Source organism: Anarrhichthys ocellatus, unplaced genomic scaffold, assembly GCF_004355925.1.
Source record: "Anarrhichthys ocellatus isolate YVR2014 unplaced genomic scaffold, GSC_Weel_1.0 scaffold48, whole genome shotgun sequence".
Lineage (NCBI taxonomy): Eukaryota > Metazoa > Chordata > Actinopteri > Perciformes > Anarhichadidae > Anarrhichthys > Anarrhichthys ocellatus.
The window spans coordinates 1,935,629-1,956,992 of NW_022280078.1; the positions used below are offsets into that span (position 1 = coordinate 1,935,629).

The 21,364-nt window shown below is 40.7% G+C and overlaps 1 protein-coding gene across 1 annotated transcript; it reads right to left on the reverse strand.

The window, feature by feature from the left end:
* Nucleotides 1-2,674: 2,674 nt before the first annotated feature.
* Nucleotides 2,675-13,938, reverse strand: c6h1orf226 (chromosome 6 C1orf226 homolog). Its single transcript, XM_031869692.1, is given in 5 exon segments — nucleotides 2,675-10,767; nucleotides 12,849-12,973; nucleotides 13,099-13,295; nucleotides 13,907-13,919; nucleotides 13,921-13,938. Coding segments are annotated over 5 exon segments (1,008 nt in total). The 3' UTR covers nucleotides 2,675-10,112.
* Between the last annotated feature and the right edge of the window lie 7,426 nt (nucleotides 13,939-21,364).

The window sequence follows — 21,364 nt, forward strand, 5'->3', positions numbered from 1 at the left end:
TATATAATTTAATAATCTATCATAGGTCTGGCTTGTTTTGTTGCTTGCTGATGGTTCTTGTTATTGAGAATGAGAATTTGCTCATTGACAGTTTGCTATATACTGTTCATTTTTTTTTTTACTTAAACATGTTCGAAGTAAATATATACATATGAAAGGAAACGTAAGGATTGCCACTGTCTATTCATATTCATCAAGGTGGTCACTTTCTTGAAGATGTAATGATATCAGCTGCCCACGAGATGGAGCTGATTAGCTGAGTATGATTGACTATGGCTTGGTCGCAAATGTTTTCTTGGTATTATAGACAAAGGTATGTGTAGGTTATAGTAAACAAAGGTAAAGGTAATAAATAAAAGGGCAGTATGTGGTGAGTACTGACAGTGAGAGCCACACACAAGGACACACTGAACACCACTTTTTCCATACAATCCCAGGAAGAAAATGATCGAAATCACTCTGTTGTCAAGAGGAAAATGCTCACTATACTGCAGTGTGGTTTGCAATGTTTTGGGCCAACAAAAAATGTGTCCTCAGACCAGCATGTCACTCTACAGTACTGGGACCGTATACGGACATTACATTGACGACACTGTTTGATGTTAAATCTACCATGAAATGTCTCTTTTGCAATGAATTTTTGTGATGAATGTTTAAAATATTTCAGTGAGTGATAAACTTTGTTTTTGAACTTTTTAATAGAGATATATAAAGTGTTTAAAGGCGCAGAAAGAGACCATGAAAGAGACAGACACAACATTAGCCTATAAAACAAGCCGACAACCATGCTAGAGGCTGTGTGAGGCTGTGCTTGAGCGGAACGCTAACACTCAAAAAGGCAACGTTTAGAGGGCATGTAAACATCTTTAACATGCATTCTTACATTTGGACTAAACACATAGCACAGCTTAGACTATGGAAATGTCACTAGTTTTGCAGGTATTTAGTCATAAATCAAACAATGGACAATTTTGACCTGATGATGGCGCTTCATGAAAAAGGTATTAATATTACTCCTGAGGGGAACGTGAATGTCTGGAAGAACATTTTTTCATTTTTCATTTAATGCAACAGATATTTCAGTCTGGACCCAAGCAGTGGACCGACCAACTGATATTGCCATCCCTAAAGTCAACGCACTAGCACATCACAAAAACAAAGCGAAAAGTGCATATTGACATGTTTATATAACAAACTTAAATTTTATATAGCTGCTACCACTTAGGCGAATGCATTCACACATGCATGCATTCACTCTCTCACACACACACGCACACACACACAACTTCACAAACACATGATCTCCATGGCAAGCATGAGTAATGAAAAGGGGCGTGACTAACCCACACCAACGAAAGAGGAAGTGTTCGCTGAGATCAATGATGCCTTCCTCAAGTGTGTCCCACAAATAAATTGGCAGGCCCCAGGCTAGCGTCGGGCCACTTGTGGAGCATCTGTGCAATCTCTAAGTGAGACGTGTCTCACTGCATGTCAGTTTGTTTACGTAGATTTGACACTATGGGCAGCCTGGTGTGATTCATAAAGCAGTTAACCTTTTCCAATGACGAGCAGAGAAGTCAAAACAACAGGTCAGCTCTGCGTTCTGCAGCATTTAACATCTGATTTCCTCCATGTGGTAAAACACAAAGTGCACTCCGCTCTCTTAAAGCTGCCCCAGTGGCGAGTGAATTAATTAACTGAATGTGCTGCTTTTTTATTGTTTATTTTTGTGAGGCACTCGATTACTTGTAACTCAGTTCCTCAGGGAACCCGGGCTAATGGAAATTTAAAAAAAACCATTGCATTTATTTTTTCCCCCCTGTGGAAATCTGATTCTGAAAAACATACGTTAATTTGCTTTGGAAACATATAAAACAATCATACTTAACTGACACGTTTCTGTTTCTCTTCCCCGAAGAAAAAATAAGCTTTAAATAGTTTAAAACACTGCATTTAACGGCCTGTTAAAATAACTGTTTTTGCAGTAAAGCCCCTGTGGCCTGTTTCATTGCACAGAGAGATGTAATGTTGCCTCAGTTAACAGCCTGTCTGTCTGATTGTCTGTCTGTCTGCACATCCCACCACTCCCATCCTGTTTAGAGGGCTTTCTTTTGACAGCCTCCTCACATAAAGGAGGCCCCGTCTGGGGCTTTGAGAGGCTGCAATAGCCCCGTGTATGACAGATGGATGGATGGATGAGGTAAGCACAAAGGAGGCTGTAAATTAGATGTACATAGCATACCCTTTTTCCTGAAGCATGACACTGTGTCTTGATCAGCCATGCATGAACAAAAAAACAAAAGTCAAAGTCAGGCAGGAATTACTGTCTGAGAGATAGAGGGAGGCAGACAGGACGAGAGGAGCAGGAAGATGGTGAAAAAAGAAACCAGAGGGACTCCTGACACTTCCACTGGATCTCAGCCAGAGGCAAACAAAAGGCAGCAACACACACACATACCATGTAAGCATTAAAAAGCAAAACAAATATATAAAAAATATTATTGGTGGCCTCGATGCAGAGAACATTTCCATCTTCTAGTCTTATTTTCTGAATCCAGACATCAAATGTTCCATTTCTACATTGTCATTTGTTAAATTATTGTGTGTCTCGCTTGCATCAGCAAATTACAAAAGATTGGTACAAATACTGATTTAGAATGGTGGTTCTGATATACGATCTTAATAAACTCCTGCCAACCGATCAAAAACAGGTATTTATTTTGTATTAATATGGCAGATAGAACACACTGCTTTGTGCTGTTTCGTCGCTTATTCCCCCGGTTTTGTTAATAGTTTGTACAAATTGAATTGCTTTCCCAGGCTTTGGTAGAACACGTGATTGTTGTCAGCTATCAGCAGCAGCTTTAATGATTAGATTGTGCTTGTAGTGTGTGGATTAGGCTGGATTGAGGTGCTAGATTGGCTCTCAGGGTTGTCCCTCTCACATACACACACACAAACACAGGGCCGCAATCTTTCCCCATGACGATCAATAAACCCAATAGGAACTTCAGGCAGCAAACTCCCGAGGGTCAAGAGTGCTGCCCGTGTATGAGAGAGAGAGAGAAATATAGAGAGAGAGAATAGGAGGGTGACAAACAATGGATGTGTGTGTGTGTGGTAGAAATATCATAGAATAGAAATATAACTGTTACGTAGCTAACAGAACTAGCTCACTGACACAACTAACACCAACGTCAGTTAGGTAGCTAGAAGGGAGTAAAAGATGTAAAATGGTGGACATACAGTATATGGCCTGACTGTTGATTCAACTTCTGTTTCATAATGATGCAAACTAAATGATATTCACTAAAATAAATTCAATATACCTTTAAATTACAAAATGTAAGGCTAAAAACAGTTTGCTTAATTGGATGGTTCCTTCTAAATCTTGACAACATAAATGCTACTAACTCTGAAACACACAGATTCATCCATGCATTCATAAATAAAGGAATGTTTTGGCTTTGTTTACACATAGTAATAATTACAGTTACATAACAGTCATAACTTAGACATCCTTGATGGGACAGTTCACCCCAAAAATACATATAATTCCTCTAACCTTTAGTGCTATTTGTCAATCTAGATTGTTTTGAGTTGCCTAATTTTGGAGATATCGACTGTATATATTCCTAAACTAGAAAACTCACCAAAACAATCTTAATTGATGAGCAGCACCGCAGGTCAGGGAGCAACCTGACTAAGTAAACTACTAGCTTGAAGCTAGGAGTTGCTACAAACTGAGGAAAGACTTTCCACATAAAGGTAGTGAAACGTCCAAAGGTTATCAGCGAGGACGACGTTTTATCTTCGAGTTCCTTCTTCTTTTGACATTTATCCGTCTCTTACTCTACTTCCTCGTCTGTATTTAAAGTCCCAAACAAGAACAGCTTAAACTGATAAACTGGCTGTAATCATTACACCGTTAACATTCATCTCCATATCTGGCGTTTCACCTCTGTGAGCAGACTCCCTTCGCTCTGTCTGTGCGGCAGAAAGCATGTGGGGAGAGGGAGAGAGGTGGCTTTCTGTCTCATAACATAATACAAGTATTAAATATACATTGTATAGATATAACAAACTCAGACAGAGCCTCACACTCAATATGGGGGCTATTTCTTACAGCCACAAAGAACATTTTCACCCTGCTCTGAAAACAGCTCATCGAAGAGCTGTGCTAATTTTGCTTTCAGATCACTCTCTGCTTGGTACTCGTATAAATATCACTATGACATAAATAACAACATGTCTTGGAGGATGAAGAAGAATGTACTTACGCTTTACAAAGTATCTTACAGAGCAAGTCCAAGTGTTTTCGGGGCCTTAAGCTCCACACTGGATCTTGTTTGGAGGACAAAAGGTTGCAGCACTTTAACGTCTGTGGGTTGAACATTTCCGGTCTGTTGCACATCTGACCATGGAAACGTTTTCACTGTTTTTCTCTGCAGTAAAATTGTTTGACTTATCTTCCGCCTCCCGTCATTTCTAGAATCCAATTGGATGCATGTTGTGGAGGTCACGTGCACAAAATCACATGCATGAGCCCTGTTTGGAAGTGGGAGCGAGGTGCAGGTACTCCTTTAAGGATTTGTTAAACCAGGTAAAACTTGTTCAGCACTGCGTCATACTGTGACAAATGTACATCTAAAAAAATGCATATGAAAAAAAAAATAGGATATTAAAATGTTAGGATACACCCCGACTTCTTCACAGAAGTCTGTGCTCATTAAGTAATTCCACGTAATCAAATTTAACCCTTGAAAGATTTTAACAAGTCCTCTTGGAAGTTTTACCCCATTTTCCGTTCCACTAAGAAACATACGAGATTACAGAAGCTCGAACTGCATTTCCACTCTGGTTTTCAAATCCTTCGGGGCCCGGGGTGAACTCTACAGATTGTACACATCAAGTTCAGTTTACTCGTCATGATTAGCACTACTCGGCCAGAAAACCCCTGGATAATATCTTTTTGGTTTCTGAAGAGACTTTTCCAAAGTTTGAGTCAATAACCCCGATGACGTCATAGTGATGTCATCAGGGTTATGTTGGTTTTGGATTGAAAACAGAATTTTTGTGTTTTGTGTTATGAACTGGGGGCATGGAGTTTGAAAGTTTTGAGCATTGACTTGTCAGGAAGGGTCTAATGAAAGATGCTATTGAGTTGCATGATGGGAAATGAAGGATCCAGTGTCCCTGGAGCTTGACTCATGCTAGGGGCTAAAAGTCAGGACATTTCAGCCCCTGATGCTGTCTGCTGCAGAATTTTTGGGTAAGTGTGACTTTCAGTTCTGGGGAACTTCTCACAAATAAGCCAAATTGTTTAAACAATGTTAGGCGGCACAAACTTCATCCAGCCTTCTAACTGTGCCCCAAACTTGGTGATTTATTATGCAAAGAAGCCTAGATTCCTTTGTAAAGAATGAATAAATGCATCATCTTTGAATTATTTAACGGTGACAAGACCTGTGTGTCTTTGCTGATTGGATGTTTGCACTGCTGTGGAAGTTGGGTAAATAAAACAGCCTCATCATGCAGTCGTCTACATTCTTGGATTCTTCCTCCATCTTATTCCTGACGGGCTTCAGCTCATCTCGACACGTCAACAAACACGAGGCCGGCGACACACGGATCTCCATGAATAAGGACAAACACAGATGAATTAAACATCAGAGCAGCTTCCATTCTTGAATCCTCGCCACCGCCGTCTCTCTGCGTTTGGTTCTCTAGAAACAGACGATCTATCAAACGGAGGCAGGACACACAAGGGCCCATCTATACTGAAGACTCTCACTGACTGGAAAAATAACTGTCAAGGACATCAGCTTCGTCAAAACAGGAAGTGTACTGGTGGGGCTGAGTGGGAGTCTGGCTGCTGTCGTCGCAGGAACGAGACGAAGGAAACGCATCAAAGACAGGATATGCCCGGAATAAATGAAGAGAGGCTTTTTCTACGCAGAGCAAAAAAAAAGAAGTGACATTCATCTTTAAAAAGACACATAAACACACACCACAAAAGAAATCATGATTAGGTCTATTTTTTTTTGTTTAAAACGATTACAGTCATTACAGGAGTTATTACATCCCCACTTTAAAAACAGATGCATTAGGAAGATAAAACAAAAAACAAATATTCATTCACTTTGATTTGTGTAGCATATTTGCATCATGGATAAATACTTAAAGATGTAATTTGCAGCACTTTTAGAGTATAGATCGATAGAAAGTCCCGGGTTTGCCTTCCGTCTGTGCCTCGGTGTGCAGTGTTTAACTTCCTTCATTCATCACAATCACTGCAATGTCGTCGACTGGCTTCACAAAGACAAACGCACACGATTCAACAACATAAAAAATAGAAAGCTGGACCGTTTTTCTTTTTCTTTTATCAAATTAACCGAGGCAACTAAATAACACAGCTTGCCATAACTACATTCTATGACTGAATATCAAAATAAATCACTTTCCTTCATTTGTTAGAGCAAGACCCAATTTGCATATTCACAGAGATTGTAAAAAAAAAAAAAAAAAAGAGCGATAGAATATTTCCATAAAATGTACACCACTGTTCCTTCATCAGAAAATACAATACAAATCGACCTTAGTGGTTCTTAAAATATGCACGACAACTGAATAGAGCTGCTCCGATTGTCTCAAAAATGCATTTAGCTTCTTTTCTTTACACTTTGCTGAAAGGGAAGAAACAAGGCATTTCAGACAGTCCGCCGCCCTCTGAGCAACCCTCCATCTCATCTTATTGCTTTTACCATCGACTAAATATACGCAGCTGTCGTCAGGCGGGAAGTATGCGTGTTTGGTTTTGGTCGGTTTCGTCAAAACCTCTCCGATTCCTGGTTTCTCCAGGTGTGTAGCAATCATCTGAATGACTACAGTGGTATTATATGTGGTTAAAATATATCTGAGATTCAAATGACAGATTACGAGATAAAACACGCTTTAAGGCCATGAAAACAGATTTTGTGTGATGGGGGTCCAACATGAACCGAACATTTCTTTCCAATGAGAGAATCCCGTATTTTTGTTTCTCACTGCTTTAAAGTGGACTCAGTTGAAACAAAGGTGATGTCATGTATTTCCATGCACCAATCAGGAATCAGCAATATTGCGAGCACCGTCAATCAAATGTGATCAAACCAGAGCTTTTCAGCATCAAACTCTCACTAAATAACACTTTTATTTTGAACTTTAACTTTGATTGTCATTAATTAATATTTAATGTTGTGAAATAATTTGAAACCAGGTTTTCAAGGAATTTAAATTTGTACTGAGGCATCAAAAAGATTTAAAAAACAATTTCAATATGGGTGATTGGTTACGTTTTGGTGATTATCAGTATCAGATCATTTAGTTTAGATCTCTACTCTTGGTTGCTTCACTGCATTTATTTTCATAATATAATTAAACTCGTTCCCCCTGAAGGGACAGATCGTGCAAACCTCTAAATATTCCCACTGAGGTCTTATCCAGCAGATTGTATTGTTTTGGAGATATCCACCGCTGAAACATCTGCCGCCCCAACACAGTGGAGATATGACGTTTGAAAAATTCAACAGCAGCGTCTGTTTCCATAAAACAGGCACTCTGTACATTCCACCGTCCTGAGTGCATCTAAATCAAATTAAACTCTTTTAAGTTGAAGATAGAAACGCAGTAAAAGGTTTGAGGATTGCTCGACGCAACCATTAAGGAAAATCATTTTTTTTTGTAATGTGGTTTTTCCTGTGGGTGCCAGCTGTTTTGCTTCTGCTTTAAAAGTAAATGGGGACATTTGCAGTATGTAAGAAAGAAACAGGAGACAGACTGAGAGAGACAAAGCTTCCTTTCTCTAGCAGTCCAGCTCCACATTCCTCTCATTCTGCCGGGCACGACCTGACCGCAGCTACAGTGTCTGTCTCGGTGTCTTCTGGGAAATGTCTTGCCCTTTTTTTGAAGTCAGGAACTCCCTGCAAGGACACAGTGGTCACTTATAGAGGCCACTTGAGGATCTCTTTTAGAAAATCGGGTTATTTTTAGGGTCTGGATTCGGCATCTGCAAGCTTGCTTTCCATATGTGTCAAGATGCTCAGATAATAGTGTAACTTTGATTGTGCTAAAACAACCATTGCAGCCTGATCCTTTCGGTGACACAGTGATGAAGTTGAAGCATATGGACTGAACCAAAAGCAGGTTATTTCCCCGTTAGTGTCAGCTGACCTTTGAGCAGCTGCACACATCTGACTGAGTCAGGAGGGTCAAGAGATCTTAAACAAGATGTGAATCGCTATTAAATTGTTTAAAATGCTTCAACTTTTGGTTAAAACTTTTTCCTTAGTAGAAGAAGTGAAAATAAAAAGAGAAATAATCACATCTTCTGTATGAATTATTGCTTCTTTTTTTCAAAAACAAACACTTTCTGACTGAGTTGCTAATTCATGTCTTTGGTCTGTCACTTAATGATGTGCTTGAATAAAATACACCTCCTTCATCGCTCTCTGTTGACAGCTCATTATCTCCTCTGTCTTTTGCTCAAAAACAACGTTTCACCAGCCCGCCCCTCCACATGCCGCCCGTCCGCTCATTCATCCTTTCATCCCGACTCGCTGTCAGTTTTGTTCGGGGGTGTAATAAGAGTCTACGTTAAGTTCAGCCAGACAAAGGAAGACTGGAAGCCATTCTCATCTTGGACCAGAGATACACACATGTAAATAACCTCAGTCTGGTTGCTCGGTTTTGTTTCTACTAATATTTGCCTAATTAAAGATTTAAGATGAGACAATTTTTAACTGTTGCAAACGTACACTACCTGGGGTCAATAGGTAAAGTTTCAATATTGCTGATTATGATGTATTTTCGCAAAAAAAATACTCCTTTTCTTGCTGCCAGAGCTTTAAAAGGTCCCTTTAAGGGTCACAGTCCATGCCAAAGGCCTGTGTAGCATGAGACAAGATCTAAAACTCCAAAAAGGGGTCAGAAGTGATGTAATATGAATGAAGCTACGGGTCAAAAGGCTTCCAGTCCTGACAAACTCTGCGGGATATTTTGTGATGACTGAACTGAAAGCGAACTCCCCCCAAAAAACAGTCCATCTCTAACACGTCCGCATTCCTTCAGCCTCCCCCGCTCGTTTCCACACTGGAAATACTATTACACTGATGAAAATGATGCTAAAACTTAGTGCTCTAATTATATCAAATGCAAATTACATTTCTATATGACACATGTTAGTTGCGGTTTGTAATTGGTTTCATTGTAGCAGCTTTTGTATAGTATGGACTACAAAGTGACAATCATGAAACAAATATCCCTCTAAATGGCAAAAAAGTGTCTGGAAATCAATGGCATGATAATATAATAACTTAATGCTGATAAATAATAGAACAACCCATACATCGATAGTTGTAACGTTTAACTTTTTCAGGAAGAATGAAGTATGAAGTTTTTTTACGATTGCCAGTTATTCGTTAACGGGATTTTACATTTTCAGCCCATTTAAAGGGATATTTCATCACATTGATTACATTCATTATTGCATTATCTGGTATTATTGCATTGTTAAAGCAGACATGACACGTTATAAAACCTTGGAAAAGCTAAAACATGATAAATAAGACTATGATGATAAAATTATATTCCTTAATAGTCATGTGTTCTATGGTTGAAATGTTAATATTTGAATTCTCACTGCACCATCAGGAACCCTTACCTCCAACACGTTTTCTCTCTGTTGCTACTCCTTCATTATCTGGTGCTGGTCAGCTCTGTGTTCCTATCATCAGGGAGAAGCTGGTAGTGTCTCTCAGCTATGTTGGAGGGCCACATTGTACATGACATTTAAACTCATCCACACATCTAAAAAGATGCAAAAAAGCAAAAAAAAAAAAAAGCAACAGATCTGGCCCCTGCCCGGATTCCCGGAAGCCCTTGTTCCCTTTTCTTAAAGCATACCCTGGAGCAGGGAGAGTTAAGTATTTCAAAGTGGCAGTGAATGTTTGATCCACAGTACTTATTATCAGTCTGTTTGAATTACCCCTTGAGCCGCTCGCGTTGGAATTAAGAGCAAAACATTCAAACTTTTTGAGACATACTGGACTGGTATCTGACTCTGGTTGTGCTCGTTACTCAAACGACAGCAGGTCCGGGTGGGACTCTAAATCATCAGTGCTCCCTCCGGTGCCTTTACTGCAGGGGGCTCCGTTACCCAGCGGGAAATCCTCGCCCACGCTGATGCGGCAGGAAGTTTTCCCCGAGCAGGGTGTGGAGGCCAGCCGGGAGTCCGACCCGGATGCCTTCTGCCAGACATCGCAGGGCTTAGCTCTGGGCTCCAGGGGGGGATCTTTGTTGATGAGGTCTGGCACAGAGCGCTGCAGCTGGGGCTGATGCTCCTCTTCGCCTCCCATAGTGCTCCCGTTTTCCACTACATCTTCTTCTTCACCTACCACAACTTTGCCGTTGCTTCCTTTCGTCTCCCAACGATCAGCAACAAATTTCTTCTCTGCTGGGCCAGGAGGCAATGTGAGCTCCTCCGACCCCTCGTCCTCCTTCTCGCCCCGCTGCTGCTCCTCGCTGTTCTTCAGCTCCTCCTTGGCGATGAGGGGCGCCTTGTCGGGAGAAGAAAGGAAGGAGGATGACTCAGCAGGGTCCGGAGAGGAGACCACGGGGTCAGAGGAGATCATCATGTCCTGGGTGGTCTTCAGCGCCCGAGGGAGGCGCTTCTTCCCCGATGGGGGTGGTGGGTCCAGCCGGGGGAAGGAGTCAAAGAAGGAGATGTGACTGGAGGAGGAGAGGATGAATTGGGAGGTGGAGAGTGATGGGGAAAGGAGGAGAAAGCGAGAGACATAGAGGCAATTAGTTAAACAGAGGTCAGAAGTAAGAAGTACCAAAAGTTCTGGTACTGGTACACATGCTGCGTTTAAGTGTTATGAGGTCTTATTAACCTTGTTCTGTTTTCAAAAGTGTACGATCATCTTTTTTCTACATTTATTCTTCTTCTCATGTAACTCTCGGAAAGAAAGCATGGGGGCACCAGGGGTCATTGCAGGGTCGTTGCAACTAGCCATCACATCCAAAGTGAGAGCTATGTCGGTATACTTGGAACAAAGGCAAAGACGTTCCCAGTGGGTGTTGTCCTCCGCCAGATTTAGATAAGCGGAAGATAATGGATGGATAGATGATCGTTCATCGGAGCTGACGGGGATGCACTCAAAGACAATTCATTTCAATAAGCACTGCTGTGCAGTCTGAGAATGTGAAGAGCACAGAAAGTCAGCTCTCAGCTCCATGTGTATGAACAATAGGCTGGTGTGTGTGTGTGTAGTAGGGGGTCTATCTCTCCTTCTCAGGCCATTAGATACCAAAATCCGCTACAAAATGATGGAGTTACTGCAATAAATCAATGATTTCCGCAATTCTTACCTCAAATACTAAATCAGAAATACCACGGAAATTACGTCTTGGGCAGTCAAAAACTGGATACATTTTTAGTCCGTCACTATGGATATCTTTTCTCTAAAATGCTGCTTTGGGCTGGGTATGTTTACCTCACTTCCCGGGTCACTGTCATCACTGAGTTTGTATTTTCAATAATGCTGGATTGGTGCATGTTCTTATACGAACAACACAGGCTTCACTGTCAGTTGTGCCGTTAACTGGGAGAAGTTACGAGGCAGTGGGATGTAGCATTAGCTGCTCGTCTTGTGTAACGTTAAAAACATCCGAAGAGGACTTTAAGTATAAGTTTAATAACACTTCATGGATTTTATTGTAAGGCATCTGAACTTAGACTTCAACGTCTATGTAATTTGAACATCTTTATCAATCTTTGTATACTGCTTAGTCTTGAAACTTTGATGGATCGTTCAATTTTATTTCTTTATCCTCTTTTCCAGTACGACTATTGATATCTAATGGGGGAGGATCTTTACGGGTACGTTTTGGCTTCTAACCTCTCTCATATTGATTTGTCCTGAATTTCATGCATCCAAATCTCTGATCATGTCATTAACCATCCGATACTGGAATCAATTCAAAGATAAGTGATAGATGAGGTCTTGCTCCTTTCATTTTCAGTCGATTAAAGAAAAAAAGAGCCCACTGCATCGTTGCATCCAGGTTTCAACAGTAAGTGCGTCATGAGCTAAAATATCTCTCAGCTCCACTCGTCCGAACCAGTAAAATAATCCTCACGCATCACCACCGGTAAATGAAACTTAATCTATTCACATTGCTGGAAATGACTTCTGCTTGATCGATCTTCAGGAGAGACAACAGATCAATGCTTTCTGGAACAAATCCCCAAATACAGACAACACAGAAACAACCTGGAATGTATGTGCGCGCATGTAAGCAGGTCATGAATACACAATTAAAAGGCATTTACATTTCGACTGTACAAGAAGATGAAAAGTTTAGTCTTATTCAATTTCAGACGTCTCACAGGAAATGTTTTGATGTGTCATTAATTCAAACCACATTTCACAGGAAAAATCTTAAATCATTCACCTTTTCTGCGAGCTATAATATACAGTGATAGACATTTCTCTCAGCACAGGTAATTCAATATTTTTGCCTACAATAAGATAATGTCTGCCAGTGGCTATATCATTAAATTGAACGAGTGAAAAGTTCCATGAATTTTACATATTCACCCTAAAAATAAATACATGCAATACAAAAGTGCTACAAAATGATACATTTCATCAGTGAGGTCTTTGAGGCACAAGTTTGCAAATTCATTTAAGATGATCTTAGGTTCAGGTTTAGGGTTGAGATTAAGTTTAGAAGAGGATAAGTTCTAACGGATCACGTACTTTCTTCACAACGCGCACATACAGAGGAGATATGTGTATGTGTACCTGTTTGCAGTGGTCTGGTTGAGTTGGTCCATACAGCTCCACACCGCATCAACGTTCTTGTTGACCTCAGTGACCCCGATGTCTCCGAGGTGACTGGGCTCCTTTCTTCTTAACAAGTCGTTGACCTCAATGAAAAATAAAGAAAGACAGAAATCTGCTTCACTGACGAAACACTAAAGACATTAAAATTAACATTACAACCCAAATATCAAGAGGAGAAGAGGAGAACTGCTGCTTGTGCTGTGCTCACCTTTGCGCCGACAGCCTTGCCCAGATTAATGGCGTTTTTAAGCCTCTGTTGGCCACCAGAGGAAGGAGAGTCGACAGAGCCGGAGCCCAGGTTATGATTGGCTGATGCTGGGGAGCGCCAGGTTGAGGGCTGGCCCGACCTAGAGGTCTGAGGACTCTGCTGCTGGGCAATGGAGTTCTCAAACATACTTTGATCAACTGTGAAAAAAGGAGAGAAACAGGAGAAAGGAAGGACGATTAGGTAAACACAGAACAGGACTTAACAGAAAATGTGCTTCTGCTTTTAACAGCACATGTTGTTGAAAAGCTTCAAGCATTAGACAACACAAATGGGATGTTTGCTTTGAGAATGAGATGCAAAAAACTCAGATCTTGAAGGCAAGTGAAAGGAATACTCCACTGAAAATACAGCCGCTGTCCTCCACAAATTAAGCAATCTATAAACATTTAAGGGCCCCATCTCGAGCCTAAAGGGGAGCGAGTATTTGATAGGTTTTAGTGGAGTATTCCTTTAAGTGACCACGTCATGTCCCTCTGGCTTTGCTCCAGACAAACTGACGTTGCATCATGTTTCATTTAATGAGAATGCATACAATGCATTTGGGGCCAGACGGCAGTGCATTAACATTGTATGTCATGAATCATAGAATAATAGATACAACAAAACGTAAGGCATTTGCAATGACACATGCACATAAATAGAAACACCACCAATGGAAATAAAGCGGAAGTTGACCAAAATGCAGGATCAGAAACAGCAAAACATAAGGGGGAGCTCAGGTGAATCCACTTAAGATAGAAGATCTTACCTCTTGGAGAGAAAATGTTTCTCGGAAGGCATTTAATGAGACAGAAGTATCACATTTCAGATCATTTTACCTCTAAAGATGCAAATTATTGAGCTTAAAAGGCAGCTGATCCATGTCTTCCTAGAAGAAGACAAGTCGTGGGGAGGTCATAGCTAAAAGTCTTGACCTGCATAAACATATCTGAAAGGTACATTTGTCTTGGCCAGATTAATGTAGAGGAAAATATGGCCAATTGGAATCAGGTTGAAGCAGCCAACCTTAACTTCACTTTGCACATACAAACATTTCACTTGCTGTACCAATCAAGAGATCTACAAAAGCACATTAGCCAGAGGAAATGATATATTATGGACCAACGTGATACAGAGGGCATTTAGAGTAACTTCAAGGAGGGAGGGAGGGAGAGAGAGAGAGACACACAGAGACAGAGAGAACAGAGAGAGAGCTGTACATTTATTTTACAGGCCGCAACATGCAGGCACTTATTAATGGGAGTCGTCAAATCGATTGCTACAACAGAGAGGTGCAAAGTGAAACAACAGTTGATCTTGCAATGAATGTAATCATATCATAGATTGTGTGTCTTTGTGTTGTTTTGCTATCTTATAATGTAAGAATATTGCGTTTGCATCCCCACTGTCTCAATGCAGCTTCTTCTTTTCTTTTTTTTTTTTTCCACACAGTACTGATGCATGTATGAAGACGGCCTTAGTGCTATTACTCTTCTGTAAAATTGCACTGCATTAGAAAATGTAAAGGACTGCATTGGTCGTGGGTAAGATGAGATATGATCCAGTTAGTCCATTTAGAATAATACATTTGAAGCAAAACCCGCTAACTGACAGTAAGCAACCTAGATATCTTGGAGAGCCCCCATTTTGATGACTCCTTATTGAAATGACCCAGTATGGAACAATCTGAAATAACCTCATAGAGTTAATATGACTGACTTTTCTTTGAGGTGGCTAGCATGCTAGCTGTTAGCTCGCCAGCTACAGTAGTTTAACAACTAGCCTTGCTAGTACTCTTCACATCCCCACTTCTAGAATCACATATTTTGCTGCGTCACTTTCTGGTCGTTGTGGTTTGTCTTCTTAATATTTTGCCTTTTTTGGGTATGTTATTATTTTATTAAACCCAATACTATGTGCTATAAAATTAAATTGGTTACTGTATTTATATTTGGCTGCGAATTGATTCTCTTACCTGTCAGCTAGCACAGCTGTTAGCTCGTATTAACATTGCTTGCCACATGTCTCTGCAGTTTCTGTTGGTTAAAGGTTGGCGTCTTACATGCGTCATAATGCGCAAAATGGTTTGACACTTCTCCTCTGTTAGCAAGTTATGTTTTCAGGGATGAAACTTAAAATATTCAATAGCCTGGTTTTAATTGGATTATTTCAGTTTTTGAGCAGACAGTAGATGTAAATACCTTATTGTCTATTTGTCCTAATTTACACGTTAGGTCTTCATTCAAGGTGTACTGACTGTACACCGAGGTCATCGAATGATCTCAGGATCAATAGCTTCACAGGCTATGAAACATCCTCATTATTCCCACCAGCACACAAGGCCACATGTTCCTCCCACTTCAACTCCTAATGTAAAGGTAATGGATGGACATTGTAATGTAGTACAGACATAGGAGAGGGTATTGTGAAGGAGACCTGAAGGGGAAGATGTGTATGTAACATGCCTAACAATGTGGTGTGGGAAACTCTTCTATAATTCTAAACATTTACTGTTCGGCTGCTTTTTCTCTTAACAGGTCATCTGGCATCCCATGCTGCTGAAAAGATGAAATTAGCTATTTGGAAATGAGCCCAGGTGTCTCAGTCTGGCTCATTTACACACATCACTATTTATGACCACTTCTCTGCGGGATGGTCTCTTAGCCAGCTTTCAAGCTCTTTCCTCTCAAGGCTTCAGTATACTCAAAATGAATGCAAATATGGTGTTTTCTCAAAGTCTGTAGAGTAAAGTGCTGCGTGCAAATTGCAGAATACCCACAGCGACTGGAGGTCAGTTCATCCCCACCAAAGTGAGTTGCAGTGAAGGAGGGGACGTTGGACATATTCCATTCATGAAATCCAAAACAATGGACAACAACCACTGATATTGAAGTTGCAGCTAATTACACAGGAGGAAGATGATGATACGGCAGTGGTACCACTGGCTTTTTGCCTTCATTTGATAATGATGGGAGAGATACAGGCGTGAGGTGGGTGCAACAACTCCTGCCTGCTTCTCCAAGCTGCAAGTGTGTCGACCATCATCTTCCTCTAGGTAATACACAGACTATGTATAAGTACCTCATACAACCTCACTTCAAAACAACCAAACTATCCCTTTAATCGTTGTCCTCCCAATTAGTGGAGATGGCCCTCTGTGCAGCAGCCCCATTGTGATTTAGGATTACGAAACAGGTGGCTTTTCTTGCCTACTGAAGCATTAAAGTGAAAATAATTGTTACATCCCCCGCACTGCCACTTAAGCAGAGGAAGTTTTCCAATGCCGTGCGTAATTTAGCACGGTCTGTCACACATTCAGTTTTAAACGCAGCAATCACTGTGAATTAAATTAAGTATTAACCTGATGAAAGGTTTTTAAAACCACTAAAGCAGCACGGTGTCCTAGTTTCATTGTCTATACCAAAGATACACACCGTCTGAGTGTGCAGTAAGTTTGAAAAACACTTAAAAAATACCAACATGCATATCGAAATCAGTCAATTAGACTTTTGACTGTGGAAGAGCAGATCATACAACAAGAAAACAAGTATTAATAATGTAAATAAATAATAATAAAAAACATGTTAAATAAAAGCTCTTGGATAAGAACTGCCGAAATGGTGTACTGCCAGTATTAGTATACACTGGAGGGGTTTTCAGTGTCTGACACTGAGCCCTGTTTTTTAAACCTACAGGTTTACATTTTGGCATCATTAAAAGTATGCCAAATTAGCTTTCAGTACTTCCTATATGACATGTACACATGGATGACAGCCATCACTGGATTATTTTGAAACTGAATAAAACTCATAAAAACCTGATGATTGTCAAGTTCTGGAGATAAAAGCGTCATTTTCATATGATTCTTAAGTGGGTTTATTGATGTTCATCGACATTGGAAATAATGATATCCTCGAGATTTCAGCATTCACTTATAATTGAGAATTAGCTGCTTAAGTACCTTCATTGGGGCCGAATCAGTGGACCAAACTACAATAACTGCCTTCCTGTTGTTTTTCAGAACACCAGCATGCACCTGTCCCTTTCATGTAATACAGTATCTTTGTACAATGCAAACACCCCGGCACAGCTTTGAGACAGAAGTTCAGATTTAGGTGCCATGGGCATCATTTCCTGAACAAAAGAATCCTTTAATCAGAGTGAAGGTAAAGGCCAAAGAGACGATCACTCCCGAGAACTTCTACACCCTGTTTACTTACTTCTGCAAGACTGTGTAACAGCAGATTACAGTATGCGTTTTAGTGTATGTTATTTTGTGTGTTATGTTATCTTTTAATTACAAACATGCCAGAAGTGTTTTGCAATAATTATCGTTCATCCTTCTCTCCGCCTTTCTTTGGGAGCTTCTGTGGATTAACTGCATTATTCCAACAGTAAGATCAGAAACAAACACAGACACAGAAGGTTCATGTTGTAATGACAGCAGAGTCGGCAAGGCTGTTTTTAGTGTGTAATCCCTCCAAACTCTCACATTTGTTGTTAAATTCCAGTAATCTCATCCCATGTAATCAGTCACCCTGCAGAATAAGCAGTGCAGAGAGCAGGAAGAGAAACATAAGCAGTGAAAAGAGTGATTTTAGGGGCACAAACTAAATGGTTTACAAAACTAAAGAAGAGGCCTCTCACTCCCACTCATGTACCAGCAGCGGTCGGGCACGCTGAATCAACTGAGATGATAACGCAACCTTCTGCAACACTAACTAGATTGCAAAATCTACCCCAGAAGGAACATCGATATTAATCCTACAGCACAATTATAATTTGATCTATTCTGTTACTGCGTTTGAACTTGTGTGCTCTAAAATATAAAGAAACAAAATTGGGTGTAAATGAGACTTTTTTAGTTTTTTTAGATTTGTTCTTTCTTTGTCATGGACAAAACCGGGACTGGCTAAAGCACAGTCTTAAAGGCATAGTTAAGGGGTCGTCTCTGCAAGAGGTGAACTAGCAGAGCAGCTGACCTTTACGAAGTAGAACAAAATGTATACCCTGCTCCAACACTAATGTCTCTCTATCATCAACAGCTGCAGCTAAAAAGTGTATATTTTTCACTTTCTCAATGTTAATAAAGAATAATGAGGACTCGCATGGTAATTATGATTACAGTTTTCACTGTGTGGAACTGGTAATTGGCCAAATCAGCTCCAAACGCCCTCTCTGTCTGTGACTTCGGCTCGGCTCTGCCAGGCAGCCAGCGTGAGGTTGTAATTAGCTTGGCTCAGCTTTGGCATCACCCATCACAGTGCCAAACTCTTAGATAATTATTGGAGTGGCGAGGGCTCTTTAAGTTCAGTGATCAATGTATTTTTTTTGCTGTCTGACGGGCCTAGTTCTGGTATCTGTGTATGGTGTTGGTGTGTTTGGACAAATAACAATTTAAATGCAAAAGAAAACCCCCAAAAAACAATATGACACATTTGCTTGCGGCTGGTGCACTATTCTGCTTGTTGTTGTTCCATTAGCAGGATTTAACTGTTTTATGTCAAACAAGTTTTGAGTTGTGCAAAGATTTACCTTGACGTCTCAAACGGGGAAGGAAAAAGTGCAAACATATTCAAGTTATACGACCATGTAACAAAAAAAACAGCCACGCCATCATCTCAGAACGCCCCTGTGCATATTAAGTGTGCACGTTTAAAGTCTTTTTGCTTACAAAATGGAGACAGATGCTAAATAAAGTGTGATTCTGTTGCTTATCTGCCAAAGTAATAAATAAAAGGTGAACCAACAATTAGATTTTTAAGCTATAAATTCAAATGCCTTAATTGATTGAGCCCTTCATGTTGACATGTAGAAGTAGAGAGCAATGATGTTCTGGTTTGCAAAAGACGGCTGCATCGAGACGCTAAAGGCAGAATATGTGAGCGACAAGTGCCGGGCAGAGAGGATGAGTGACCTTAAACACACTCACACGAACACACAAAGATGCTAATCCTGAGGCCAGACAGGATCATTATCACTGATGTATTAAATTAGAGCTCCTCGCTATATTAAGATATGCATGTGTGTGTGTGTGGAAAAGTATTAATATATGTTAGGCCAATCATGTCGGAAATTTGAAAGCAGTGAAGAAAAAATACCCCCCGCATCCCGTCTTACACTGGCACGCACACACGCGCACACACACACACACACACACACACACACACGCACAGAGAGAGAGCCCCTCATCAATTTTTTACCCAGGTTCATTATAACATGAATGATTAAAGTGGTTGGGCTCTGGTAGGGGTCTTCCTCAAACTGATGAGGGACCGTATGCAGGACCGGATTAATGGAAGAAGTTTCGGCTTTAGTAGACTGAACTCTGCCTGTCACATCATCACTTTGTGCCGGCTTTTAGTCATTTCCTACTTGGAAAGTGGGCCCCGTCTGGATTTCGCTTCCAATTTTATGGAGGATCAAATGTAATATTCATGACTTTCTGTACACAGGAAACTCTTAATATTGAAGATCAGTGTGAAAATACTTTTTTTCTAAGGATGGGTTACACCAAGAATTTTCAAACCTGATTAAATCATAGTTTCCCTCATTTAAATCATGTTGCAGCAAATTTGAAAACTATTTAAAAATTAAGAGATTCAATTGAGACGTCTCTTTAAACAAACATTAAGTCCTGATTTAAAATGATGCCTGCATTAGCATGTGTTTTCCCTCCTATCTGCTTGGATGGTGGAAAAAGTAAAAATCTAACAAATCTAATAAATCTAACATACATAGATTGAACACATCTTGAAATGAAGATGCCTGATGTATTTATCTCCTGCATGATTGTCAATGTGCAGTTGTTTCAGTTGTATTGTCTTCAGTTCTCCGTCTCCATCTTATCTACAGCATGCTTTCCAGGCTAATTCCCCCTCTAGGACATCATTTCAGTTTTATCTAATCTTAGTAGCCAAATTCGCTTTTTCTCCTGCACTTAGTGGTGCATCAGGAGGAACCGACAGCACAGGAGGAAACTATGAGCTCTGCAGATGACTCAGGCTCCATCTACAAAGCTGACCTCTCTCTGCTTCTTGTGTCACAGCCGACCTGCCCTCCTCTCTTTAAACAGGCGCTACCTCAACATAAACACGGCCGGGCAGCAAACGTCGAATTCCATCCCCAAAAACATCAGCCAGCATCTGTCTTGTCGTGACAGGCTGAGCCTCCCAGTCTCACGGGGGGACAGAAGCCTTCTCTTCTTCTATCTTTTCCTCCTCCACCTAAAGTAACCTTTCCACAAACTACACCTCTGTTTTTATTGGCAGGAGCAGTGTTTAGGCTACATGGCACCAAAACTGTCAAAGCCTCCATCATAATACTAATGAAGCTCTGCTATAGAATTTAGACCACGCAACGAATGATCCCACATAATCTCCTCTGAATCCAATACTGATTGCATTCTTGTAAATAGGATGAGGTGAGTCAACCTGCCCTGACGGTTCAGTAGAAGAGCAATTACTGCGCCAGCCTTTTGCCTTCTAATCATTTCGAGGGCACCTCAGATCGTCAGCCAGAGAGGCTGCAGGGTTTGACACACAGATCTCTGCCACGAAACAATGTTCTTTCTTCGGTACTGTGTGTATTTGGTGTTAAATGTGTTGCATTTCTTAGCAGAACAGCATCAATCCAGCCTGCAGTGCATCATCCTTGTGTGCATGCACAATTACAAACAAAAGGGCAAAGATTCGTGTCGAGAAGAAACAGTTTAAGAACGTTACCGGGAAAAGTTACAACGGCGTGAACTTGCCCGTCTCAGTTCGACCCAAGCAAGCTCGTAGCGAAGTCAGCGGGTCAAGCCAGCTACTGATGTCCAACAGGGCAAAGAGATGCGGATGAGTTTATATCAATTTCATCAACTACCTAGGTTACAACTTGATATGTACGAGCAGTGGACAGTTTATGTGTACGCACATATTAATGTGTAGAATAAACATTTTACAGCAGTCTAATGTTTCGGTTAACTGTGAAGTATTTTTTGCTGCTGCCTCGCAAGCAATTCACCTTCTCATCCTGCCGTGACCTTGCAGACCCCGTTAAGATACCTGAGCCGACACTTCCTCTGTTTAGAAAAAAGGAGATTCAATTATGATGTTATTCCTCACAAACTCCAAAAGAACCGCAGGAGCATCCTTGTACCCGACTGATGTGTCTCTCAATGACACAAACATGGACAGAGGCATTAGTGTGTCCTCTGTCCTACAGGTTAGTTAAGGACAGACAG